The sequence below is a fragment of the Manacus candei genome, unplaced genomic scaffold (assembly GCF_025592945.1).
Source record: "Manacus candei isolate 608988 ecotype Guabito, Panama unplaced genomic scaffold, ASM2559294v1 h1tg000053l, whole genome shotgun sequence".
Taxonomy (NCBI): Eukaryota; Metazoa; Chordata; class Aves; order Passeriformes; family Pipridae; genus Manacus; species Manacus candei.
Window position 1 is genome coordinate 4,366,289 of NW_026138101.1, and position 22,413 is coordinate 4,388,701.

The following is a 22,413-nucleotide window of genomic DNA, read 5'->3' on the forward strand; positions in this document are numbered from 1 at the left end:
AAAACATCAGACCACATCACCTTCTAACCTTGTTGTGCCCAAAAGTTTGAGCCTTCCACCCCGGGGTGCAGTGTGTCCCTCCGAGGGCCCTGTGACCTAAATGAAGGCTCCTGTGCCCTTATGAGTCCCCCCCTGCTGCTGCTCGAGGGAGCACAGGTTTGGGCCTCCAGTGAGACCCAATCCATGCTTTTTAGACCACTTATCTTCAAACATTCAGAAATATTTGTTTAGCATTTATTTGAAGGCCTTTTCCTACCGCCCCACACCTCCTGTGCCAACTTCTTCCACTGCAACTTCTTCCACTGACACACCCACACAGGGCCCCCACCCTTCTGGCCCCCTCTTTGGGATCCAACCATATCCCAGAGGGGTATAACCCCGTCCCAGAAGGATGCAGCCCTGTCCCACAGGGTACAATCCCGTCCCGAAGGGATACAACCCTCTCCCCGTTACTCTCTAGGAACGAATCCCCTCCCGTCCCCGCCCCTCCGCGCTCCGCCACGATCCCACAATGCTCCGGGGCGCCGCCGCGGGGCCAGCGGCGCGCGGGCCCCTTCCCTCATTCAAATGACCCACCGCGGGCGGCGGCGCGGGTCTGTCGGGAGTTGTAGTTCCTCCCCGCCCCTCCCGGTGCGCGTCCGGCGGCCGGCGGGACTCTCTGTCCCGGCATGCCGCGGGGCCGGGCGGAGCGGGGCGGGGCGGGAGCGCGGGCGAGGGAGGCTGAGGGGGCTCGCGCCGCGCACGGGGCCGCCGCCGCCGCCATAGTGGGAGCCGCGGGTGAGTGCGGGGGGCGCGACCGGCACCGGGACCGGGGCGGCACCGGCACCGCCCGCGGGCCGGCGCACGGCGCCGCCACACCCCGCGCTCGCCCGCCGCGGGCCCGTGGCCCGGCCCCAGCCCCGCCGCGGGGCGCTGCCGGCAGCCGCGGGCCGGGCGGGGCGGCAGCCGCCGGCCGGAGCCGCCCTGACCTTCCCCGTCTTTGAGGCGCCGGCAGCGCGGTCCCGGAGGGGCGGCGGCGACAGCGGGGGGGAGCCGGGCCGCTGGCGGGGTTGGCGGGGCCCCGCATGTGGGTGGGCGGGTGGGCGGGCGGCCCTGGCCCAGCTCCCCCGGGGGGAGCGAGGGGCCCCGGGGCACAGATGGCTCCGGCGGGGCCGGGGGTGACGGGGAGGGGCGGGATGTGCCTCACCGGGCTCCGGGCGCTGCCGCCGCGACCCTCCGGGCCACCGGGGCTTCTCCTCGGCCTGGCGCCCGCCGGTGCCGCTGCCTTGCCTTGCTTTGGCTCGGTATCGCAGGGAGCAGGGGTAGAGGGGCTGAGCCGGGAGCTGCGAGGACGTGGTTTGTGTAGCCCAGAGGGTGTGCTCGTGCTCGGAGTGGGTTTTTTGATGTTCTTGCTGTTTTGTGTCTTGCCAGAAGGTTGTGCGAGGACCGAGGTTACCTGACCCGGCTGAGCCTTTGTCACATTGGAAGCGAAGGGTTCGTGCTTCCTTGGAGTAAAACTAGCAAAGTGCATGTGCTCAGTGATCTGCTGCAGCCGTCTAGTTTTTCACTTTGAGTTGCCAGTTTCCAGTATGTTCTACAGGAGATAATTTTTTTCTTCACCCCTCTGGCTGTTGTCACTTTTTAACTTTAAAAACAATCAAAACCTGCAAAGGTCTCCAGTAGCAAGGACGGTGTGTTGCATTCAGTTAATATGACAGGGCTTTCTGAAGACATTTAAGTGCCCAAGACGCTGTTCTTGCAGTCCCAAGTTTAACTTCCTGTCTGAGGCAGGCTGTTCTAATGCTTCAGCTCATTTGAAGTCCATAATTTCCGGTGTAATTGTATCTTTTAGAGTTGGACACACTGTATTGCAGTTGAGCTGGAAAAAAAGCCCAGGTGAATGCTTGAACAGGAACTGGTTGCAGAACTGTTGCTTGAAAGTTAAATCTGATTCCTTAATCAGCTGCCTTCTCAAGTTGGTACTCTTTTGGCTTCTTGAGGAGTTGTGTTCAAGCAATGTTTGTGTGTTGTGACTTTGAGTTTTGTTTTAGCAGCAATAAAAAAAAAGCATTTCACAGATCTCCACATAGAAGTAGCAAAATTACTGTATGTAGTGAAAAGCTTCATCTCATTTAAATTTTGGTGATATTTGGGCTCTCTTTGGGACTGTTTAACTATTTTCCCACTGGGATCCTAATCATTATTTCATGTCCAGATGCTTGCAAGTTATTTGCTAGATGATTTGAAATGTATTTGCTTAACATCTGTGTTTGTTCAGGTCTTTAGAAAAATGCAAATGGTAACAACTTTCTGCAGTTCTCTCTGTGGGATTTCTTTTGTCCCTGTTAATAATAGGGTTATCTAGTTATTGCAAGAGTAGATTATGGTTTGTGTAGGAGTTGCAATATATACTAATAGCTGGTAGCAGTAATTCTTTTTGGTTGTTTTAAAACTCTGAGACATTGTGGCAGTTTTTGGGGATAACGTTTTGTTACTGTGTCTGTAAGGTAAAGAAAAACACGATGTAGCAGTTCTCCCTTCTGATTCCCCAGAGCAGTCTGAGCAGTCTTGGATTCACCCCTGGGAAAGGAAATGTGGCTCGGGAAGTTCAGCCTTGTAAACTTGAATTCAGTTTTTTGCTTGCTTGAAAAGTACCGTGCAAAAAAGGCAGATGTGCAGCACTGTGACTCTTGCTTAACAACAAGACATTCTGTCTTCCTCTCTAGCTATGTGTAATATATGTCTGGATGTTTGAAAATCGTCCTGACTGACTCTGTGACTCTTGTGTTGTCAGGTTGCAGTTAGGATGAGCATCAAGCTGCAGGCACAGTGAAAGCTTTCCCAGAGTCCTCCCCATGTGGTTTGTGTACCAGTGGCCTTACACTTGCTGGTGTCTCTAACAAAAAAAAAATACTTCAGGTTGGCATAATTCCCACATTAATTTGTTTTAATGAAGTTGGAATAGAGGAATAAAAAGACTAAGAAGGGGGAAGTACATGTATTTCCCAGAAGGAAATAATCTGCACTTTGTCACCTTGTGATTCTTTTTTCACCCTTCTCCCTTCCCATCCTCTTGCTGTTCACTTATCTAGACTTCATTATTTTTAGATCTAAAAGTGTATTTAGAGTAATGTAATTTCTTACACAGCACAGCTCATAGCAGTGGAGGTCTCTGTTGAAATCAATAGTTTCTGATTGGCCTGGAGCTGTAGTTTGCAGAGGGTTTGCCCCCATGGATCAGTCAGCTCCTGTGGAGATGATTGTGAAAATACCTGAGAGAAGCACTTCTTTCCTTCTGTCTCTGAATGCATCAATTTGCTCCTCAACTGGAAATTTCATAGGTTTTCAAAGACTGACCATGAATTGGCATTTGTCAGACAGAGGTACAACGTGTTGAAGATAAATGGTTGATGATTCATGATGTCCCTCGGTGAGTTCCAGTGGTTCTCCATCCCTGTGTCACTGCGTGTTCTGCCTGGCATGGGCTTGTTTAGTCTAGAGAAGGCTGGAGCAGCTTCATCCCAGCCCCATCTCTGTCAGGCTGTTATCAGGAGAATGGAACCAGGCTTTTCACAGTGGTACCCATGGGAGAACAGCACACAAGGGGCTTAAATTGGAACAGAAGGGATTTGGATTGGACAGGGAGAGCTGCCCTCTGCATGAGGGTGGTCAGGCAGTGGAACGGGTTTGTCTGCTTTGAGCTGGAGGAGGTCCCTTACAACCTGCATTATTCTGTGATCATTTGCATAGCTTCTCCTGTTGGGTGTGTATCCTTTGCTAAGGGGATGATCTGTTATCAAGTGTTGGTGGAGTTGAATAGGTGACCTGCTTGAGAGATTAACTGGTCCTGTGATGCTGGGTCCATTGTGTTCCTAGAAAGTGCATGCTGGAGACACTCCTGTCTTTGCAAGTTTTAGTGGAAATAGAAAAGAGACTGAAGGAAAAATAGTCTAAAGCTGTTTGCTGTTTTAGTTTTTTTACCACAGTCTAAACACTGCTCACTCCTTAATCTGAGCAACCTAAAATATCTGCGTGGTAGTAAAATTGCAAGAGTATCAGGAACTGAAACAACTTGTCCTTATTTGCTCCTGTTAATCAGTAGTGAAGGGTGCAGCAACTGATGGTCTGAACCACATTTGTTGTGAATTCCCATGTACTCCTGGACCAGCAGCACCTGCTTAAAGGCTGTGTTTGTGCTCTCTCATTACACTGATTCTCAGATCTTCCAGAAAACAAGCTTGAGTTTAACTTCGGTGAAGTGGTGTGTAGGGCCAGCTTAAATATCCAGGGAGCATGGTTTATTTATGCTGGGATTACCTGCAAAATAAATATAGTCATAACTGAATAATAGAAGGCAATTTGCTCTACTAACATATTAGAATGTATTGGTTTGAGGTTTTTCCTCTTTAAATTCAGTGGTTTTTTCCTTGATGTGTTGCAGACTAGAAAGACTTTATTGACTTTATTTGCCTGTGATGGTTGTTCATTGATTCTTTGAATACAGCCTGCTTTTTAAATGTGGCAATCCCTGGCAGACCACCTGTGTTTTATTTAGCAGTTTATATTCTACTACTGTGCACACTAGTTTTTGTTGACTTTTTCAGAAAACGTAGTATTCTTTAAAAAGTGCAGGCTTGCCATGCTCCAATTCAGAATGAGTTAATTTTTTTTTAACTGATAGGAGCAAGGTTACATATGTCCAGGTCTGATAATGCATTAAAGCATAACTGCTGGTTGAAGCAATTTTTTGTTCTTTCTCCATATTGCAGGGATGTGACAGTAACCCACCTCCTCCAAATGTCACTGGTGCTTATGTGTTTCAGAGAAGGCAGTCTGTCTGTTGGCAGGTGACCACTGCTTCCAAGTAAAAAAGTGCTTTTCTTTAAGTTGCACTTCTGGTGTTGCCACTTGAACAGAAAGATGGACTTTGTGCTGCAGCAAGCTGACAGAGAATCATCTGCGGATTGTTTCATGGTTTCCTGCTTGTGAAGGAAGCAATAGGGAGAGGTTTTATCCAGAGGTTTTATCCAAACCTGTGGCAGCAATGGGTCTCCTAAGGACTGTGTTTCCCTTAGGAGTTATGGGCAGTGTTGGTGTGCTTGTGCTAATCTCTTACACTCAGAGCTAAGGCAGGAAGAGGGATGACTGTAGACAGGAACACTGAAGCTGGGGCAGGCAGTGGAGAAGATGCTGTATTTTTGGATTTTGTGGACAGAAAATCTTCTGCCCAAGGCCAGTGTAACCCTAGTTTTATTCCAGGTCACTCGTGGCCCTTGTGAAGCCTCTGTTCCCTTCTAGGCTTCCTCTGTCTCATACCCTGATGCATTTTCCTCCTTGGTGCTGCTCTTGGCTGGGTCCTGCAGCTTCACCTGGTATTGGTGCCATCTGCCACATGCCAGAGCAGATACTTGGGATGTACTTGGATACTTGGTATGTAGGATGGGATTTGTAGGAATCATAGCAAGGGGTGAGTAGAGGGATGGAACTTACACTTGATGTGTCAGTGTGTGGCCTGTCAAAGGTATTGGAAAATTTGATTTAGGTGTCACTGTGCAAAAGTCCCCTGCAAAGCAACAGTCCCAGTTCTGCAGTGTCAGCAGGTACCTGTTGAAGACAAGAGTTGCTGGGTGTTGCAGCTTTTGTGCACTGTACTGGGTTTCAGCTTCGTCACTGACTGCTGGGTGTTTTTTTGGTGTGGGGATAAACTCTCCAGTATGAGCAGATTCCAAGAAATCAAGTGAATAATGTGAGTTAAAGTATTGCACCTTTGTGTTGGTAGCTCAGCTTTCCTGCTCTGCTTTTGTGAAGAAGCTGTTAATCAAATGGACTGTGATGTTCTTAAGTGGATGTGAGGAGGGAGGTTTGGTTTGAAGTGACAGGCAAGAAAATTAGTTGTCTTAAGCAAATTATCTTCTTTTCCATGGGGAATTAAGGTGGAATATCTTACACATACACAGTAGTAGCTTTCAGTAGGTGCCTTTAAAAGAACAGGTGTGCCACATCTTACATGCTTTCTAAGTTATTGCAACTTCTTCTGTCTGGCTTTATATTAACTAAATATTCTTGTCCCTGTAACCAAACTTTGAGTGAACCATGGACAGATTTAGCTGGATGACTCTGAAGCAATTCTGTGTTGTCCTGGTGTTTGACAACATCAGAACATGTGCAGTCCTCCTGGCTTTCCAACAGATCTTAAAAGCCTTTTATATTACGTTTATCTCGTTAAAACATTGTACTGATAAGTGTATCAATACAATCTTGCATGGGTTGTGTCTCATTGAAAGGGACTGGGCTTGATGACACAGATCATTCCCATCTTGTTCTTTCTTTAGGTACATCTCTAAGCTTCTTAGACCTGTAACGACAGGCAGAAAACACAAGACAGTGTGGAGGAAAAGGTGACGAATCAGAAGAGGAAAATAAAAAACCTTTCCAGGGAGAGAGAGTGTTCAGCAAAACCATATATGAATGGCACAGGAAAGAGTAAGGTTGTAACAAACAAACAGAAAAAAAATTAGTCAAAGATCATTAATTTCAGCCACATTTTTTAACTTGTTCTCATTTCTGATAAAATCAACATTATAACTCGTCCAATTTATGCTGGTTTTTTATTTATTTAATATTACCTATCAGAATACAGATATGTTTTTAGGAGGAGATAGCAAGCTGGCATACTAATCTTTGGATTTAGACACCGTGGTTCTACTTTCCATATTTAAAATACAAATTCCTTCATTCCTTGCAGTCTCTAAGGCTTTCTCACAGTTTTAGGATTGAACAGGAGGCATCTGGTGCTTGAGTGAGGCTGTTGTGCCTTGAGGAACTAAATGAGGTGCAGTGCTAGTGTACAGCTTGATCTTGGGTTTGTATGATGGTACAGTGAGCTGTTCAGGGTGAATAAACATCATGTGTGTGGGGAAATTTAATTTAGCAATAGCTCACTTGCTTTAGCTCCAGGAGAATAAGCTGGTGGTTTTCTTGCTGTCCACGACTTCATTTCAGTGTTAGATGTTTGACTGTTGAGCGTTAATACTGTCAACTAGATTTGCACTTGAATGTTTAGGAATGATGCCCAATAGTGATGTGAGTTCATGGGTTGAAGTTGAATCTTTGATGGTCCATAAAAAGTGAATCAGGATGATTTTCAGCTGTGCTGATTCGCGACCATCCCGAACGACACAACTCTGGGTACTCACAGGACTAGACTGGGAACAGCAGGCATCAAACCTAAATCCTAGAACCCTGAAAACATGGATGCTACCTGCTGTTATGCCACGGATCCATTAAAAGAGATTTGCTCTTCTATAAGTCTGGCCAAATTTATGTAACCTTAAAACTTCCAGCCAGGAGTCTGAATTCATTTCGGTTCCTTTTTGTATGAGTAGAGCTCAGACAGCCAAAGGCCTGAAATACAAAAAGAGCTTTCTTGTCCAACTATGCACAGAAAACTAGACCTGGGAATATCCTCTGTGAAGATCTTGGGAATGTGTGTTTTGCTTCTCTTAGAAATTTGTCAAATCTGAAACAAGTGTGTAAGTAATTGACATCTAAAGGAAACCAAAATAACTGTCATGTCCTATGTCCTAAAACAGAATTTCATGCCTTTTAGACTTGGCAGTGCAATTCAAACCTGTAGCTCCAGGATTCCTGGTCAGGGATTACAGAGGGGGACTGGTGGCTGGCAGATCTTGATGTTGAGCAAATATAGTTTGCATGAAGTAAACTCAGATCTTAAAATATAATGTAGTGGGTTTTGAATGCAGGATTTTTGTGGTTTGAATTTTAGCACAATTCTTCATTCTTTCAGAGAGAAATCAGGATAAATAAAAATGAATTTGCTTTCTTGAAAAATGCAGTGGTGTAGTAAAGCCATCATCTGTGCTGATGGTGTGTGATGGTTTGTAGGCTGGGTCTGTGTAGACTGCTGTGCATCCTGTGTGTTTAATCCCTCTAGAATAGAGGGACTCGTGTTCAGAAGTGTGGGATGCCTCTGAGCTTCCAGCAGCTTCAGTGGGAGCTGCAGATTTTCACCACTGTGAAAAATCATGGTCCGTGTCTGGAAGTTACTACAGGTTCAAACATAAACAGGGAGTGTACTCCAGCCTCAGTGACAGGATAGAAGAGGATGGGCAGAAGCATTGTGTTAAGCAATGAGCTAGTGAATTAACTCCTGTTATGTGCCATTGAAAGGACTCTCTTAGATGGGCCTGTGGATGGTGAAATAGAGGAGCTAAATAGATGAATCAGTTGGTGTAAAGCCACTTGCAGACAATCCATATTAACAGGTCAAGTCGAAACAGCAAGTGCTTGCCAGCTTTTTCAGGTGGTGTAACTTCTGCACTATGTGAAGATAAGGTGGTATATGAAGCCAAGGTGGTAACACTCATTTTTGTTCTCCTTCTCCACTTTTATACCTGAGATGTGACCTCACACTGAAATAGCACCACAAACCAAATGCTGTAATAAGGAACTAAACCATTCGGTATCCGAGACTTTTTTATTTACAAAAGTCTAGGATACAGAGGTGAGATTTGCCCTACTTATCCCAAAGAAAAATTCAGGCCAGCTGACAGGATTTGTGTTTGCCAGTGCTAATACTTGAGCCAAGTGTTACGCTTATTCCTGTGATCCTTCTGATGATTTTGTTGGTTGTTTGTTTGTTTCCCAGTCACTGGCTCTGGGTGAGGATTCAGAATGGGAGACAAGCCTATCTGGGAGCAGATTGGGTCCAGCTTCATACAACATTACTACCAGCTTTTTGATGCAGACAGGACTCAGTTAGGAGCAATATATGTAAGTATCTACAGAAGGGGGGGCTGGGGCTCCGTCCCATTATCTGTCTGTGTTTCTCTGTTTTGAGGTGTGAGAATACAAATGGTTGGATAGTGGGTTTTATCCTGACTCCAGAATGTCAGTCAGTGCAATCACACCCAACATTTTTTTATATTTTTTTTAATTTATGTTTCATTTCTCCTTTAAGCTTTGTTTGCCTTATAGGCAGTCAGACTCATAAAAGCCCTGTTTGGCTGTAGACAGTGGCTTGTGTTGGAGGGGGTTGGTGATGATCCTGTGATGAAATGCTCTGTAAAAGCAAACATTCTGGCCTCAGTCTGCCATTATTTACAGTCATGGATTTGCTTGGATCCCTCTTGAACTGGGATGTAATTTAAGTCCTACCCTGTGTTTATCAGTTCTTTCAGGTGTTTCTTAGATCTCACACTCTATTGAATCCAGTTTAAAAAATGTATAATTTGTTAAATAAATCTAAATCTAATTTAAATTTCCTCAAAAATCAGATTTTTTTTATTTCTGCTTCTTATCTGGCACAAAGGAGATTTGTAATTAAAGACTGTAACTAACAAAGCCATGGAACATCACCTTTTGGTTTTGAGGGAGGATTCCTCCAGAGCATGCAGAGTACTCTGTGTGTGGAGTTGATTACTGATGGTGAGGAATGCTGCTGGGTGGCTGAAGTGTTTCAGGAAGACACTCAAGTCTTACAGGTCTTCTAGTAGCATATCCTGTTTTTCTGACTGGTTTTTCATCTACTGAATGAGTTGAGTTTCTGCAAGCTCTTCAGGATTGAACTGTTAAACACCCTCTGACACCTCTCCTTATACCTCAGCAGTATCCAGCAGCACTGATAGCATTTGCTCTGGGCATTGCTGTGTTCTTGCCACCTGCCAGATTGTTGCTTTATTTTGCCTGAGAAGTTGTGTACAGAGCCTGTAAAGGAAGAAAACCAAGCAACCTCTGTTAAAGCCACAGCTCTAAATATGAAGGCTCTTAGCAGTTTGTCATGTTGTTACCAAAATACATTCAGTCCTCAGAAGACTAATTTAAATTCCTGGAGACATGTCCTTCCACACTACGAACTCCTGGCCTTTTTTCAACCTTAGAGTCTTTCTGCCTTTCATGGAGAGACCTGTGCACATGTATTTGGGAGGACAGTTATGGAGGTCACTGATATGTATTGCTTTGTGGAGTTCCTAACTATGAAGAGAGAATAGGACCCCATTCTGTGTGGCTAAAATGCACCAAATTCACAATTTGTCTAAATTTGGGGAGATTTTGCAGAACTGGGCTTTTAACAATGAGCTTTTTGCCTTCAGGCACGCTGTAGGAGCAAACAAATTTTGTAGCATACAGGAATGCAGCAGGGAGCTCTTGGATTTGGTTTGTATTCCTGTATCACTACTTCCATCACAAGATTCAGCTTATTTTTAGTGGTGTAATCCAAGTCAATCAAGCTTTTGTCACCTATCCCAGGCAGGGATGTGGCCAGTCACTTTTGCTGTGAATTGTTTGAGTTAGGTGAGTTGGAATACCACCCTTGTGGTGCAACTCATTTAGTCAGTTTTCTTCATATATTTTTCTCTCTCCACATGCTTGATTTTGTGTCCATAGGATTTTTTTTTATCCTTTGGATTTTCTTCTAAAAGCTAACTTTGATCCAAAGGCAGGAACTTTTTTGCAGGTAGGATCATGATAATGAAATGTAGTCTATTTAGTTTCTAGTTGATTGTTCCAAACTTTTTCAGTTGCTCTTGGTGGTTTCTTCCTATCTCCCTCTGAGGTAGTTTTCAAATAGCTGGATTCTAAGGCTATATCCTAAATAAACAAAGCCTCTTACCAGGATTGCTTGAGAGTTACCTGAGCAGGTTGCTGACTTTGTTTCTTTCCCCCCCAGATTGATGCATCATGCCTTACGTGGGAAGGACAGCAGTTCCAGGGCAAAGCAGCCATTGTTGAAAAACTCACTGTAAGTCTGTAAACCTTGCTGAATGTTTTGGGAAACAGTTCTGAAGACTATAAGATAATTGCTTCTGAAAATCTGAGTTAGTCTTGAATAAGGAACTTGTGCTTCCAACTTTGATCTTCCAAAAATGTTGTGAATTAATGCTACATAGTGGGGTGTTCCATTGGTGACTCTAATGGTGGAGTTTTAATTGACTCCATAGTTTGCAAGGTTATTTTGTGACTGCAATTGTATTTGACATTACTGATTTATTCTTTTTTAAAAGGTCTAATGCATAAACTGCCTCTGATCTAGAGGAATGAAAGGTGTCTTTGCTCTTTTAAGGCATGCCAAGGAAGAAGCAATAGCAAGCCTGTTACTTGGATCTGTCTGTGATAAAGACTAGACACATAACTGCAAGGAACAACTTGTTTTCTGATACGTAAACTGCAAATAAGTTCTGTAGTGGAGAAGCTGACTTATCCTCAATGCAGATTTGTCAGCAGTTCAGATATGAGCAGGTATGGTTCAGGACTTTGCAACATGTGTTTCCTCTTCAGCAAGTGAGAGGACAGTGGAATTCTATGTTCATTTAGTTAAACTTGGAGAAGTTTTATCTTCCTGAGTAAATTCATGCTTCTGTTATAAAACTGGGTGTACTTACAAGCTGTCATGAGACTAGGAAGTTTGTTTCTCTTTCAAGATACGTGAAGGACATGCTTTTTAGGTCATCAGACAGTCTGCTCAGAGCATGGTATTTCAGACAGACGTACTTAACACTGAGAAGAAAAATCAGTGTAACTTGACACTCGTCTTGTTGCACAGCTACTGCTCCTGTCTTATGGAATCACTCCTTTCATCCAAGGCATCTTTAACTGTGAAGACCAAGGTTTGAGCTCAGGTCTGTGTTTTAGGTGCCTGTCTTGCCTTTGAGAAGGCCACACACCTCAGAAATAGCACAGCTTGCAACTGCTCGCTTGGAGGTGAGGAGATACTCAAGCTCCAGAGTTGTTTGTTTGTGTACTCAGTGTTCTTTAGACTTCTGGGCTAGCAGCCATTTAGATACCCAACCAGCTAAGCATTTGCTTGGCCACAGTGTCTGACTGCTGCCTTGGATCCAGCCCAGTGCAGATCCAGCCCCTTTCCCACCACAGCATTGCTCATCTTTACCTTCCCTGTCTGTGGTGTAAGTTGGACTTTCTGAATTTATGTGCCTGCCACAGTCTTAACTGCTGAGTGAAGACACACTGCTTTGCTTTAGGGAGACTTTTTCTGACTTGTATTCATCTGCTTAAAGTAAGGAAGAAGTGCAGTGAAGTTACTGTGCCCTTCCACTGCCCCGGCTCGTTACGGGGCTGTATCAACTTACTGTGACTGATGTTGCCCAGCATTCCTCTGCCAGCACTGAGCTGCCTGGGCTCCCTTTGCTGTTTCAGCTTCATGTGCTCACCTACTCTGTGCTTCTGGAGCTGCTTAGTCAGCTGAGCAGATCCCTGAAAGTGTGACACTGAAATTCTTTTGCTTTCTGCAGTCCTGTGTCCCTCAGGGCCTGGCTGGTGAATCGATGTAAGCACAAACAGGTGGCGTTTTCTTTTACGTCAAATTCTTTGCTGTGTAGCAGCAATGCTATGGCACCTTTTCAGTCTACTAATACAGCAGGGGAGGGTTGTGTGGGCATTGCTCTGCCAGCACTGGCAGACCTGTACCTTGTTACACTGTGGGAGGTGACACTTGTTCCTTGTGTCCTAACTGGTGCTGGGCTTGTTTCACTTACAGTGCCTGTGCTAATTATGGGCAACTTGATTTACCATTTGAGATAATAATCATGTAGTTCTGTGAACATACTGGACCAAGGAAGAAGCTGAGACAGGTAACCTTGTTGCTAGGAGTGAGTTTATGCTACTCAGCTTTATTCTTGCATAATTTCTCTTGTGTGACTTCAAGGACGATTTCATCGTTTTGCTAGTGAGAGCCCAGTCAAACTGTAGTGTCAGAGGATGCTAAAAGCCTTGGTTGTTGTGTGACTTCATGCTTTTTAGACACATTTATTTGTACTTTTCATATCACAAAATCCTCCTCTCCAGTGTAGATGGATGTCCATAAGCAGCCATCCTTTTGAAATACCCTCTGCTTATCCTAAAAATTAATGAACTTTCCTGTCAGTTTGACCTTTCAGTCAAACTTTCCTACTGTTTCCAGTGGGATTTCCCCCAGCACATCATGAGTAGCTCACTAGCCTGGCCAGCTGCTTGGGGTCCTTTTCTTTGAAGGGAACAGTAATAGAATCATTAAGGTTGTAAAAGACCTTGAACTGAACACCACCTTGTTAAATAAACCACAGCACTAAGTCCCATGTCCAGTTGTTTCTTGAACACTTCCAGGGATGGTGGCTCCATCACTTCCCTGGGCAGCCTGTTCCAATGCTTAACCACCCCTTCAGTGAAGAAATTCTTCCTGATGTCCAACCTGAACCTCCCCTTGTGCAGCTTAAGGCTGTTTCCTCTTGTCCTGTGGAATCGGGTACTTGAAACAGCCACTGTCTTACCCAGCCTAGTCTTTGGTTTCTTGTCACAGTTTTGCAGAGCTCTTGATTCCAAAGGCTTTCCTTCCTCCCTGTTTTGTCTCCCCAGTCTTGCCTCTCTTGTCACACTGAAAGCTGGATTCTGGACACAATTACATTCATTCCTCTTCATCCCTCTGCCTTTTAAAGGGGTCTTTTTGCAGGACTTGTTCAACAAGAAGCTGCTGTGCTGAGATGGGGCTGGGCTTTGTAGTACTCTTTTTTATAAGGAAGATGGTGCAATGTCCCAGGCTATGCTTGTGCAGGCTGTGTGGGCACATTGCACATTCAGTTTTGGGATGGTGACCCTGGAAAATAGTCTGTTGGTCATCAGTAGATAAGACTGCTCTGGATTTTTTTTTTTTTGGTTGTTACTAAATGTCTGTCCCATATTACAAACCAGTTGGCCCACTTTGCACTTCCTAGTTGGTTGGGATTGTACTCTCAGCCAGGCAGAGACACCACAAGCTTTAATAAAGGGTGTTCTTGAACAGTGAGGGCTTCTCTGCACACCTCATTTGCTTCCTCAGGCCCTGATCCTTCCAGAATTTCTGTGTTCTCTGTTATCCAAAGATTTAGCTTCCTGGAATTATTCCTAGAGCCTTATGCTCGTAGAGCCAAGACTGTACTTCACATCTGTGACAGTCTCCACCTTGGCCTTCTAGGACATCTTTGAGGCTCCTTCCACTAGAGGAAAATGCAGAACTTGTCAAAGTACATGTTTGGGTCTTCTTTGACCTGTTTTTAAATGAGGGGAATGCAGCAAAGGCATCCAAGTGCCACCTGAGGTTTGAATGACCATGTGCTGCCATCCTGTGCAGTGCCTGGGCTCTGGGCATCAGCCACATGGTCACCCAGAGCCCCATCCATGCTGAACTGCCCCTAAAGCATCTGGCAGTAAGGCAGCTCTTGGGAGAGCAATGCCCAAAGTTGCATTTGTGTGACAGAACTCCGAGACCCCCCAGATATTTGCTGTTCACCACTTAGAATTGTCCATGGTCGGAATGTGGATGTGGTCTAAGTGTCCACAAGATGTGTTCCTTGCACACATAACTCCAAACATACTGACATTGGCTACCTGAGCATCAAGGAAATTAAAAAGGGGAAAGGTGAATTGTGGATTTCAAGTCTGGAATACTGGTTCTGGCTTGTCCACTTTTCCTTTCCATTCATAGCCACTTTAACAAAGAAGCAAATTCGAAGTTCTCTGGTAAACCTCAAGTATTAGATGATAAAATCTTTTAACACTGTTCAGAGCAGAGGTTTGTGCCTTCATCGTATGAACTTTGAGCTTATAGCTGATCTGAAGCCCTTCAGGCAGTGCAGTTAGAGTAGGAAAAGGTTCCATTTACTATGTATGGTAACATTATTTCCTCTCTTGGTGCTTGAAAAACACAACTGTTACAATTGACCCAGCATAAGTAGTGCCCTCATTTGCAACAACTCTCTGTGCAGTACTGCTACAATAGACTTAACACTGCATAACTTGAGTTTGCTCAATCTTTGTTTTGTAAGTTAAATCATTAAATTACTGTACATTTCCTTATTTTGATCTCTTTTCATTGCAGAGCCTCCCTTTCCAAAAAATACAACACAGCATCACAGCACAAGACCACCAGCCTACACCTGACAGCTGTATACTCAGTATGGTAGTGGGACAGCTTAAGGTAAACTCTTTCCATTACAGGCTAACAAGTGCTTATGTCTTAGATTTTTGCAGGATTCTGAATCATCTGATTTCTGAAAACATTAAAATGCTTTTGTGGGTGGGGAAGGAAGATGGGTAAGTTTTCATTGGGACACCATTCTTCTGCTGTTCAAGACTGTCAAGAAACTGTTCATCCCTCCAGATATCTCACACTAGATAAACCACCTGCAATTTGACAGTCACATGTTCTGTCCAGCAAAGTGCCATGACTTCTACTGTGCTTACAAATACCATGTGGGTTATAGAGGCATCATTGTTTCCCTTACCCTGATGCAGTAAGGTTTCAGTGCCCTCTGTTGCATTTAAAACCATCATCAAAGTGTTCTTGGACAGTATAAGCACATGTAGTTTAACATCCTCTTTGTTGTAACGTTTGCATCGAGCTCTGATGTAGCAGACTTCAGTTGTTAGCTGACCACCCTTCAGTGAGTCCACACTTCTTCTTTGCTGTCACAGGACACAAGAATTCAGTCCTGGTGTTGATGCAGTCCAGTACCTCTGTTGTCAAAACTAATTCAGCAGTGGGAATGCTGCCTCTGAGATCAAACACTTAGTGTTGTGACAGATTCATTGTGTGAAGAATCAGATTATTTTTCAGGCTGGAGGATGACTGTATTGCTGTGTGAGTGATACTGCTGAGCCGTGTAAACTTACCCTGTCTCCCAGTATACCAGGGCCACAAATTAATTAAACTGCTTATTAATGAGAGATATTGTCCTGGAATCTGCAAAAAAAAAATATCCTGTGTGTAAAGTCAGCTGTAGGCAGAACTTGCTCAGGGTGGGTGATGTTTGTTTAAAGTCATGAAATTACATAGCAGTAGTTAAAATCATCAGAGTTAGTTTGGTCCAGCCATGCTGTGAAGTCAGGCCTCTCACACCATCCAGTCTTTAGAGTTACCTGAACCCAGTTTGTTTTAAAAGAGCTGTTTAGATTTCCTTTTCCTGTTAACTCTGAATGACACCTCCAGTGTCAAGGCATTCAAACTCCCACTGACACTGTACTATTTACTAAGCAAATGTAGGACTTAAAGTTTGAATCTGCTTGCTTAGCTGTTCTCTTTGTTTTGGGCTGGGCAGTTGAGAAGAGCAGTGGCCAGTGTATTTGCATCCACTTTTAAACCTAACATAGGCAGCTTTGGCTCTCATTAAAGTTGCTCCTGCTTCCCAGCTGCAATTTGGATTCCAGCTTTCCTGTTCAGTCCCACATGCACACCCAGAGGAAAGACAGCCACATGTGACCATGGAAATCACTGAATGGCAGGGCAGGTATGCAGGCACACATGCTGATCTCAGCTTTACTCTTGGGTGTGCACACAATTCTGATATGACCAAGGCTTTTTGACCCAATGTCTTGGGCCAGTCTCATCTGCACCTGGTTTTGCACAGTCATGTTTTTAAGGTTATTGCATAATCATCAAGCAGATCACAGCTTGCAACAGTGATTGGTGTTGAGTCCTTTGGCAAGATACCAAGTTCTTAAAGATTTTCTAAAGCTATTGGGTTTTCTCATCCATTAATACAGAGGGATTGTAAATGCAGTCCAGGAGCTTTCCATAAATACCATGAGTTGGAGTGGTATTTCCTAATGTACCGGTTTTATCCTCTGAATAATTTCAGCGTGCTGAAATTACTCAGAATAATTTAGGGATCACGTGTTAGTGCATCCAAGTATTTGGAAAGAACATACTGGCTTAAAGTGTACCTGTTGCTGTGATGAAACCAAACTTGTTTGCGAATTTTTAGTAAAAGAGGAAACATTTTTCTGCCCTTCACGTGCATGTGTCTCAAACCTTAGCTTTAAAAATCACATCATAATCCCTGGGAATGCTGCTTCTCACTGAACAGGTGTCCAGAAAGTCAAAGTGAACTTAGAACTTTAACTTCATGCTTCTGTCTTGTGTGAGGCTTATACAGGTGGACAAATGAAAGATCAGTACCAGTCTGTAGCCTGATGTGAACATGAACCTGCCAGCATGTGAACCTGGCTGTCAGGTGGAGTGAATTCTTCTTCTGGTGTGAACTCATACATGTTGACAGCCACTTCAGTGCTGGCCTATGTACAGTACAGTGACTGAGAGCAACAAGGGGCTCATCTGTAGCTCCAGTTGAGCAGGGAAGACTTTAACATGCAAACAGGGAGCTGCACACTTGTTGTTATTTAAAGCCACCTTCTTAATGGTGTAGCTGCTCAGCCCACATCTGTTGGTCTATAAGAAAACTGTAGAGAATTCTGCACAAGGAAGGGCACTTTCAAGACCATCAGTAGCAAAGTTTGAAGGGAAAAGCCATGCTTGCTGCTTACTGTTCAGTTATCCTTTTCATGGAACTGTGAGCCAAATTCTTCAAAGTCCAGGACAATTAATGCACATGCTTTTAATCCTCTGCAGTTTTTCAAAACTTGCATTGTTTCATGTAATGAAGGAGCATACATAATGCTTTTAATAGAGTAACCCAAGAAAATAATAGTGCTGAAATACCTGTAACATGCCCTTTCTAAGTTATCATTCCTGGCATGATATATAAATGGATTTTCTGAGGCATTAGTTGCTTGAATTGCTGGTAGTCCCAAAAGTTCAGTGGAAACATCATTCATTCTGAGAAAGCTGGGCACATCTTGTATTTCTTGCTGAAACCATTGGAGAGGGGGAAATAAACTAAAGCACAAAAACTTTCACTGTAAAAAACATGTTTCTAAGTAAACATATGAAAGATCCTCTTTTAGTGGTTGCTGAGATAGGTGTTAATGTCTGGGGGGGTTTTTTATCCTTTTGAAGAGGTATAATAAATATACATCCACTTATTCTAATCCTGTTGTTTTTTATTGCTGTTCATTGTCTGGGGGCTGCTTGCTTGCTTCAACTAGGAGGAGTAAGGATGGGTTTAAGCCTTTAGGAGTGAGTTCCATTTGGTGTGACACTGCTTTGCTGATGTTCCCCCAGAATGTCACCCCGTACCTCCACTGTGCTTCACCTCGTAACATATTTCTCCTGTCACGCTCAGGCAGATGATGACCAGGTTCTAGGCTTCCACCAAACCTTTTTGTTGAAAAATTTTCAAGGTGCCTGGGTGTGCACCAACGAAGTCTTCAGGCTATCCCTCCACAACGTTTAACCCTCTGCCTTACCTGTCTTCCATGCAGTCCTCGCTGTCCTGGTTGAGTAAGGAGTGCTCTCTTCTGTCCCTTGAGCATGGCTGTGGCTTGGCATTCTCAGAGCCGTGTGGCAGATCTGTGGCTCTCCCCAGAGTGTGAATTTTGAAGTGATTGTTGCAGAATTAATTGTGAATAACTAATTGTTATGCGGTGTTTCCTAGTCTTAAAAGGAAAAGGAAATTTGCAATTAAAATCACTGGATGTTTTTGTAATGCATGCTGATTACTTAAAGCATTGCTTAAAGCCTGTTAAATGAGGCTTAACATGTGAAAGAACCTGCAATCTGAAGTAATTAGCCTTTCCTTTGAGGTGAGGGTTGTTGCAACACTGCAGTTCAATCCACAGTTGCTGGGGATGCTGGTGAAGGAGTAAAACTGTCTCTGACCAGACAAGAGGAGGAAAGTTGTGCAGCTACATTTGGATTGCAAAGCAGTCTTGCATCTAAAACTCTGACGTGACCTATGGCTCTTTTGAGCCTCCAGGTCAGAAGGGATGTAGAAAAACTGGAAGAGGTCGAAAAGCTGCCAAAATTGTAGGTGTTGAAGAGCTTGTGGAGCTGGGAGAGGAGGTGGCTACGGGTAATGGGCCTGAAATGTGGGTAGAAAACAGTTGAATACTTCCAACAACCTGAGAGCAAACTCTTCGTGGTGGTGCCAGATGATGGAACAAGGGACAGTGGTTAGAAACCACAACTTGGGAGATACGGATTGGACACAAGGGAAGATTTTTGATAGTCCAAATTTTGGGAATGGACTATAAAATATTTACCCTATCTTAAATACAGTCTAGGATTTTCCTTGTTTTTCAAGTATACTGTTCTTTTGTGCTGTGAAGACATAACATGAAAGGAATAAAGAAAACAATAATGTATGACTTCATTGTGGGAATTTGCCATCTGTACCACAGCAAGTGTTTTGGGAAAGAATTCCCTTTTAATCTTTTTTTCATGTGTCTGGTCCTGAATTGCTTAAGAAAGGAGGAAATTTTCCTCAAGCCAAAGTACCAAGAGCTGCAGTGCTTTTGCCAGAGCCTACTTAGGCTTATCAGAAATTGAGGAAACCTGCACTAAGCCAGACTGGTGGTGGTATTTTTTTTCCATAGGCATATTTTAAAACCTGCTCATGTCAGTAATGACAAGGTCCAATTTGGTGTGAAAACTGCTTGTGAAAACAACTTGTAATAGATGCCTCAGTGATCCACAATGAAGAGACCACAGGGCAACTGAGGGCTGAGAACCTCCCAACTCCCAAGCAGCAGTGAGGCTGTACTGGGATGTGCTACATTTGATACCTGGGAGAAGGTGCCAAAGGCACAAACCCCCAGGTTTCAGGGCACAGGCCACCTCTGCAGCACTGACACCGAGCCTCTCTTCTGGGCAGATGTGGCAAGGATAATACTTCCCTTGAAAGAATTGGACTGCTGTTATAGGTGCTAATCAACTAGATGGGCTGGGCTAATCCAGCCTAATTGCTTGTGTGCACACTGGGCTCCTTACTCATGCTCAGGGAGGTGTGTGCTGAGGAGCCAAGCTGCCCGGTTCCTCTGTTGGCACTTGTCTTGCTTGAAGGATTTTTCTTTCATTCACTCATCTCTTGAACACTGACTTGCTTATATTTCTGGCCTTACTTGTTGCCTTCTTAACTTCTGGCTGTACTAGTTTCCTTCATGGTTTTATAGTAATTTTTTTGCCTTGCCCAGCTGATGCCAGTGCTGATGACATTTTTGCAAGCTACATTTTGCAAGTACTCAATTTACTTTCTTCAGTAGGAAACTGTCTGGTAGCTGGATCATTTTTCTTGTCCTTTTCTGACATTTTAATTTTAATTTTTTTTTAAAGATAAGAAATGCATGTTTGATATGTGGGTGTTGGTTCTCTGTTCCTTCCCCAATAACTGCTAACCCTGTGCTTACCTTAACAGCTTTTGGGCACTCAGCTGGTTTAATAAATAAATATCCATCGTTATTTCAGTATCACTTTCCTGAGGGGTGAACCTAGGGCCCTTTTTGGTTTTCCTCTGTGAATTAGCATACACTTACTGAAACTGCCCTTCATCTGTGCCATTTAACTTCCTGGGCAGTTGTCACTGAAATCCTTGCAGTGGTTTTTAGATCTGAATGCTTCTTTTCCATGCACTTGAACCCACCACTTCTCTGGCAGACTTGCTGTTCTCTGATATGACTCTTGTCCTTTGCAAGTTGCTTCTCAAAGCTGACTTGTTTCACAGTCCATTTATCACATAAGTGAATATTACTTCTTTTTTAGTAAAATTCCTTTTTTATTTTGTAGTCTGCTTTGCTCTTCACATTTTCACTCGCTGTTCTCAGTGAATAGTAGAGCACTGCCAATGAACGTTCAGCGCTTTGACAGCCTGTTTCATGTGCTGCTCTGGCTGCTGCTTGTCAAGGCTCTTTTTTATGCATTTCCCCCCTTTTCTGAAGGTGAATAGTCATGTGTTGAAAGAATAAAGCTTAAAATCCTCCAAAAATGCTGAATTGAACACGCTGCAGCCAGTATCAGAAGACTGTTTTGTAGCCTGGTCCTGTGTGCTGTTCAGATTAAATCCCGTTGTGTGATTTGCAGCTGACTGATTTGGGAATCATTTGTGTTATTTTGAGGATTTAATTCCTGCATGATGCCTCTGAGAAGACTGGTAAATAAATACTAGTTGGGAGAACTGATCTCCCTCTAATACTGTTTTCTGCTTTTGTAGTAATATTGTAAATGTCCAGGTACTACACTGGAATGCCCAGTCATGTTGTCAGAGGCAGGAGTGGAGGCACTGCTGCAGAGATTCCCTGTGCTTAGAACACATGGTTGCAGCTCTGGCAAATATTTTGCTCCCTTCCAGCTGTTCCTAGACAGCAGAAGTGGGATGGACTAGGTTGCTGGCCAGCTGTACCTGCTGTGGGAATGCTTTCAAAGCCCAGAGCATTGTCTGGCTCATTCAGGCAATGCCGTTAATACCAACTTCTACAGAAACTCCCTTCTGTCATCAACCCAAATGCAGCAGATAAAAACTGAACCAGCTTGATTCCTGGGCAAGGCATTTGTGATTTAACACTGAGGGAGGCATGTTCTGTCAGTGTGGTGAAGCCACGGAGTGACATGTCTGCAGGTCTTCCAGGAACCCCCAAATTCGGGTGTTGATGCAGGATTTCTGTGTCCCTGGGCACTGGGTGTTTGTCTGCAAAGCCCCTTGGAACAGGCCCTGGTGGCATTAGTGACTCCTGAGGTTCTACATCTCTTACAGCATGTGCCGTCACTTAATGTCAGCTTTAAGTCATCTTATCATGAGTTTTGGAATAAATTTCTCAAAAAAAAGAGTGTTTTGACCTTTTTTCCCCCCCTTCTCTTTCCACAGGCTGATGAAGATCCTATCATGGGGTTCCACCAGATATTTCTATTAAAGAACATCAACGATGCCTGGGTTTGCACCAATGACATGTTCAGGCTAGCATTGCACAACTTCGGCTGAGCTGCCCAGCCCGAGGCTCCCGTGCTTTTTTTTTTGTTTTGTTTTCGTTTTCCTCCTCTCCTCCTAACTGGTATTATTCACACTCACGGAACATTCCAAATATCATACACAAACCTGCAGCACTGCAGAGCGTGAGCAAGCAAGACTTGTGACCTGCCCTTCTGCTGAGTTTACATTGTCACTAGATGAGTTTCTTGTGCATGATGTTTGGAAGTTAGACTTAGCTGCATTTGATAAAGAGAAATTTTGTGTTGTACCAGCATGCCTCGGAAAGAATTTATAATGCAAAAGGTTGTTGTTTATGTACTGACAAGATGCTCTTATAACCCAAAGAAATGAAAGAACAGCAGCCTGTACAGCCCAGTTATTGATTTGTTCAGATGTTTCAATGCTACGTTACACAATAAAACAGAGATTTTCTTAAAAGTTTAAATTGTTTTAATGAGTTGGCTATGGACTGTGAGTTGGCTCTGGAGTGTGTGGTGCTGCTGGCTGCGGATATCCTGTGTATGCCTGGTGGGGAGATGCTTGCAGACTGAACCTGGAGCTGAACAATGCCTGGAGCTTTACCAGAGACTGCAGGCAGGTCATACACCTTTTCACCTCCCTCTCAGCACCTTTCATAACGGAGACTTCTAGCTCAGCGTTGAACAGCGACTGGGTTACTTCTCAGCTGTTGCATGCCACCGAGGCAAACGCCTGCAGTAAGGCAGGGGGCTGACAGCAGTGCCGGAGCCCGCAGTCAGCCTTCACGCCGTGTTTCCTCCGCCGGAGTCAGCCCCGTGCTGCCCTCCCGGCG

At 44.2% G+C, this 22,413-nt stretch overlaps 1 protein-coding gene across 6 annotated transcripts; it reads left to right on the forward strand.

Annotated features, from left to right (window-relative positions):
- Window positions 1–674: 674 nt before the first annotated feature.
- Window positions 675–22,047, forward strand: NUTF2 (nuclear transport factor 2). Of its 6 annotated transcripts, none has more exons than XM_051801952.1 (5): window positions 675–777; window positions 8,648–8,772; window positions 10,670–10,741; window positions 14,846–14,944; window positions 21,501–22,047. In XM_051801952.1, the coding sequence occupies exons 2-5, from the start codon at window positions 8,674–8,676 to the stop codon at window positions 21,612–21,614; spliced, it is 384 nt and encodes a 127-aa protein (XP_051657912.1). In that variant the 5' UTR covers window positions 675–777; window positions 8,648–8,673; the 3' UTR covers window positions 21,615–22,047. The 6 variants fall into 6 exon arrangements, with proteins under 6 accessions (XP_051657912.1, XP_051657917.1, XP_051657916.1 ...); XM_051801957.1 differs by lacking the exon at window positions 675–777 and adding an exon at window positions 1,449–1,473; XM_051801956.1 differs by lacking the exon at window positions 675–777 and adding an exon at window positions 1,852–1,875.
- Window positions 22,048–22,413: the final 366 nt, after the last annotated feature.